Raw genomic sequence first — 5,425 nt, forward strand, 5'->3', positions numbered from 1 at the left:
ATTTAAAAACTAACTCTCTGTGGGTTGGAGCCTTTTCCGCGAAAAGACTTTCTTTCTTTTTGCAAATTACCCTTCAATTTAGTAAATTGAACCAAAGATATTAAAAGTAGGTACCTAGCAGCTATCTACGTATAACGTAGGTAGGTAACATGAATTAATACAGAATTTTAATAATACTTAGGTACTTATTATTAGGATTTCTGTGGTTGATATCCAACTTCCTGCTTGCCGACGCCGACGCCGACGCCGACGGCGCGCGCGGATTGTTACTTGTTAATACCTAGGTAACCTAGGTACTTAGACACTTAGAGCTATTGCTATCAAAAAATTTAGTAAGTAGGTAAATAAGTAGGTAGGTTCATAGATAGAAAATAAATTCAGTTGATCATTTTATTTTTAAACATCCAATTTTGTGGCGGTGTGACAAAATAACTTAGTAAAGTACCTACTTATTAATCAGAATTTTTAGTTACCTAATTGTTGAAGGCTCCGCTCAAAAGTCTCAAGTTCAAATTTAAAATTCAGCTAAAACCATTGACTCCCGCGCTGTCAATAATCAAGTAGGTAGAAGTATAATAATCCCAAACAGAAGGAGGTATATTACAACAGTTGAGGCAATAACAAAACAGATCGATTGTGACGGGCGAACATTGCCGACATTCGATCCGCGGCGCACAATGGGGCCGCGCCAGATACCCAAAACAGCTCCATTCTGTTCGTCGACGCTAAAAGGAGCTATTGTCGGACTGACAAACAGACACGTCCTCGGTTCCATTCGAAGATAGCGTGAAATGGATCCGGAAGAGGCCGGCCTGTTTGCTCACAATGCCCACAATGCCCACAACGCCACAAAGCGGCGGAAACGGCGCATTAAAGCCTGTGAGGTGTCTCGCGGCCCCTAATGAGGTAAATCGAGCCGCACTCTTTTGTTTTGTTTCCGATAAGCGCTCGCAATCCGCTCCTTATTGGGTTACCGCCTTTAATCATTGCGCTGAAATCGAGAGCGCCCTAACGAGTAGCGCGTAGCGACGCTCAATCAATGCCTGAGCCCTGAGCAGCCTGACACCTCTCACCTCCGCCGCGACCCGTAATCAATACGCCTTTGATTCCGGAGCAAAAATGTCAAGTGACAACTTTACGCCGGAAAGGCGTCCTGAGGAAATTGGCGGCCGCTAACGAGCCGGCGCGCGGCGCGGCGGCAACGAGACACTAGTCAACGTCTCAGCAGAGCGATATCTGTTGCTCCAAGCGTCACGAGATGGTTCACTAATGAATGACAAAAAACGTATGACAAATTATCAGTTCACCAAAAACTTTTGAAAAACTAATCAAATCACAAACGTCGTATACCGCAAACATATCATTTTACAAAAGATCATTTGACAAATATATTCTATTCACAAATGTTTTACTTTGCAAATTTGCTGAATGTTAAAATATCATTTAAAAATTTATTATTTCACCAAATAATTTGTTTTTCAAATTCGCGATTTTACAAAATAATATATGATAAATTTATTATTTGATAAAATAACTAATTAACAAAAAACACACAAAAAGTCTGTTTTGCATGCATATGCAAACCCCTATGCAACGCAGCAATAATATCATGGGGCTCCTTTTTTCTGGGTGCGAAAAAAAGAAATAACCCACGAAGGGGATGGCGGGGTCTCAGACCCCGCCATCCCCTTCTAACCTAACCGTTCCGAGTCGGAGTGCCCCAAGTCCCGAGCTCGCTTCGCTCGCTCTTGATGGTGGGAGCGGGGGGATGAGAGAGACCCCCCACCATAGTGGTGGTCTCTTCTCGTCGACCGGGGCCCGTCGACGGAGCCCCGCTTCGCGGAGCTCCTTTTTTCTGGGTGCGAAAAAAAGAAATAACCCACGAAGGGGATGGCGGGGTCTCAGACCCCGCCATCCTCTTCTAACCTAACCGTTCCGAGTCGGAGTGCCCCAAGTCCCGAGCTTGCTTCGCTCGCTCTTGATGGTGGGAGCGGGGGGGATGAGAGAGACCCCCCACCATAGTGGTGGTCTCTTCTCGTCGACCGGGGCCCGTCGACGGAGCCCCGCTTCGCGGGGCTCCTTTTTTCTGGGTGGTAAAAAAAGAAATAACCCACGAAAGGGATGGCGGGGTCTTACAGACCCCGCCATCCCCTTCTAACCTAACCGTTCCGAGTCGGAGTGCCCCAAGTCCCGAGCTCGCTTCGCTCGCTCTTGATGGTGGGAGCGGGGGGGATGAAAGGGACCCCCCACCATAGTGGTGGTCTCTTCTCGTCGACCGGGGCCCGTCGACGGGCTCCTTTTTTCTGGGTGGAAAGAGACCCCCCATTATAGTAAGCGGTCTCTTCCGTCGGCCCGGTCGACATATAAAAGATTTAGTGAATTCTTAAAGTATTTATCAAACAGTTCATTTTATCAAACAATTCATTTTATCAAAAAAAAAGTGCGATATGTTGTTTTACTAATTAACACGATTAAAGAAATGAATTGTTTGTCAAATGATATTTTATGAAATAACAATTTGTCTGGTAATTTGTTTTATCAAGTGAATTATTTGTAGAAACATAAGTTTTATAACGATCATAAAACGATTCATAATTTTGGCAAAATTTGTTTGGGAAATGAAACTTTGTCATTTGTTTTTTGTCAATTGATCGGTCACCTCACGAGATACCTATATCCACCCTTCACATTGTCTTTTGCCTAAAAGGGCTGTCTTTTAGTTGACTAAGTAGGTATCCAGTTACGTAAGCGGCAGCTTCCAGCCTCCAGGGTGGATGGACAGAATCGAAGACTTTTTGCGAACTAATTTTAATCTAAACCGTAAGCCAGTTTAATTTTGACTCATCGAAATTATAACTTAACGGAGACAAATATTACTATAACTAAACCTTAGTTTTAGTAAGTAGGTACATACGTACCTAATACTTAGTTCAATGGTTTTTACTTTTCATAGCTCTACTTTACGCGGGACTGAAGTTTCGCGTAGAGTAGAGTCTTGACTTGACCTCTTAAAAATATCTCAAATCATAAAAAGTGACCATAATGTAGCTAACAAACAACACCACCTTGTGGGCAACTCTCCACTGAAAGCTCAGCTCGTTGCTTGCACGCAGCTCTGGTTGGTTGGTCCACACGACATGGAAACAACCAAATTGTGTGAAGAAAATCTATTATTTTTACTATGTAGTAAATAAATAAAACAATTTAAACTCCTTTCGCAGCAAATAAAGCTCCCGTATTGTTAATGTGATTTTCGCCTAGGTACCTATTCACATAAATCTATTTTTTCGAATTACCTATACCTACTTACCATATTATGCCCTGCCCAGTGCCCATTGCCACTTCAGCTTCGCAATCCGTTGAGCTATGTCGGTTACTCTGGTTCTTCAATGGATCTCCTCATTTCTGATTTGGTCACGTAGAGAAACTCCAAGCGTAGTTCTGTTCATCAAACGTGTGGAAGTCCTTACAAAGACCTATGTGTGTCCAACAGAGTATCAGTTGATAAAGATGATGATGATTCCATAATAATTATTACTAAGTAGGTATCTATATTTTTATTAAATTATTAAGTATTATAGGTAGGTTTCACTAGTCTACTCTATTCGCAGCGTCTCGAGTCTCGCTCGCTGTGTCCTGAGCCTAGAACATTTTTATTGGTATAGCGACGCAAGACTTTGCGTGTCACGAACTTGGCAGGCGATACCTATTTGGCTACTGCTTTCGACACTAGCTGATGCCCACGAGTCTCACGACTTTGTCGACGTGGATTTAGGTTTCCAAAAGGTCGTGGAAACTCTAGCCTATGTCACTCTACAGGTCTTTAACTATAAAATTATATCCATGCGAAAAATAACGCCTTGATCCCCTGCTGCATTGCAGTGTGATTGAAGGACAAACCAACAAATAAACATACCTTCGCATTTATAGTACCTACCTAACTAGTAACTAGTAATTTAATCCCAAAACCCCACCTACCAGATCAATGTTACCCGTTTCTACTGTTGGCATGCACTGCATACTGCAGACGTAATGATAGGCTGGGCTGTGGGCTCTGGGCAAAACGCAAAACGGAACGTTAACTGTCGGTAAGTCAAAGCAAGTACTCTGTGGTCAAAGTCACTTAAACGTCATTTTTAAATAACCTCATTTTATGAGTTTTGTAAACATTACAAAAATCAAAAATGTTTAGATCCTTAATAAATAGGCTCAGCAGCGTTCAGTCGTGCGGATTTCACACAACCTCGTGTTTAAACGAAGTGAGGTTGCTGACCCGGCTTCGAGTTGTGGACAATTCGGAGATCGGCAAGCGCGCGATGGCCGAGGGAAAACCTCCCAGAGTGATCTGTGTTTACAACAAAAAACGTATGTAGTCAGCGAATTCTATGTCAAACTTTAATTATTATCTCTACAGAAAACTACACATTCGTCAAATGGACTTTTCTGAGAAAGCTTAACATCTGCAAAAGCTTATAGGTACCTGCTCGGTGCTTATACTATTGGCAAGATTTTCATCTAAAAATGTTGACCACGGACCTTTGATCTTATACCTAACTAATTAAATGAAACTTTAGCAGCGAACTTGCTTTAATGCTAACTCACAAAAATAGCCAATGAACTTTTTTTCTCAGATTAGGACTATGCTTATGATAGGTACTCTGAAATTCTAATCCATTTTATTCTTACTAACTTACACTGCTACAATACAATATTAGATTATTTATTTCACAATGCTGTCTTCTCATTAATGCAAGTGTCAAAAGTTTAGTTGCTGTTGTTTTCTATACTTCATACTTTATTTTCAGGTGTGGGCTTCATCGGAGACAGAGTCATGGTGGCCATCAAGGGACAAAAGAAGAAGGGAATCTTAGTGGGACTGAAGCAGAACCAAAAAGTGAAAGTGCCAAAGTTTGACAGCAACAACATAGTGCTGATAGACGACAATGGCACTCCCCTGGGCACCAGGATACATGTGCCCATCCCCACCATCCTGAGGACTATATTGAAAGAAAGGACCCATGCAAAAGGAGCTGACTACACTAAACTATTGGGAATTGCCACTAGATTTGTCTAGCTGTTAAATAGGATTTTAGTTTTATTTAAGTAGGTGTTAATGTTTGTGAATAAAGTTATTTAATATTTAATTGATTTTTGTTTTATACTCTTACGGTGGTTACGCACTCATCCCATCCGAGTCCATGAAAATATATTCCTTTTTGTTTTGTATGGTAATTGGTCGCTTTACACTATACCCGTATTTTCACGGATTTGAATCGGATGAGTGTGTGATATCTATGGATCATACTTTGACTTTGCTCAGACTTATTTGGCACTGTTTTCATAGTGTACAGGTGGAACTATCAAATAAAATTCAAATTGAAATTTGGAAACTTTATTAAAACTTATAATCAGTTCCAGTTGAGAA

At 41.4% G+C, this 5,425-nt stretch overlaps 1 protein-coding gene across 1 annotated transcript; it reads left to right on the top strand.

Annotated features, from left to right (window-relative positions):
• Positions 1–4,115: 4,115 nt before the first annotated feature.
• mRpL14 (mitochondrial ribosomal protein L14) lies at positions 4,116–5,144 on the top strand. Its single transcript, XM_034976685.2, has 2 exons — positions 4,116–4,365; positions 4,806–5,144. The coding sequence occupies exons 1-2, from the start codon at positions 4,185–4,187 to the stop codon at positions 5,072–5,074; spliced, it is 450 nt and encodes a 149-aa protein (XP_034832576.1). The 5' UTR covers positions 4,116–4,184; the 3' UTR covers positions 5,075–5,144.
• The last annotated feature ends 281 nt before the right edge of the window (positions 5,145–5,425 follow it).

The sequence above is a fragment of the Maniola hyperantus genome, chromosome 16 (assembly GCF_902806685.2).
Source record: "Maniola hyperantus chromosome 16, iAphHyp1.2, whole genome shotgun sequence".
NCBI lineage: Eukaryota > Metazoa > Arthropoda > Insecta > Lepidoptera > Nymphalidae > Maniola > Maniola hyperantus.

Coding starts and splice junctions, on each gene's coding strand:
- mRpL14 (XM_034976685.2), top strand. CDS start 4,185: ATGTTTAGATCCTTAATAAATAGGCTCAGCAGCGTTCAGTCGTGCGGA. Junction 4,366..4,805: donor CTGTGTTTACAACAAAAAAC/GTATGTAGTCAG, acceptor CTTTATTTTCAG/GTGTGGGCTTCATCGGAGAC.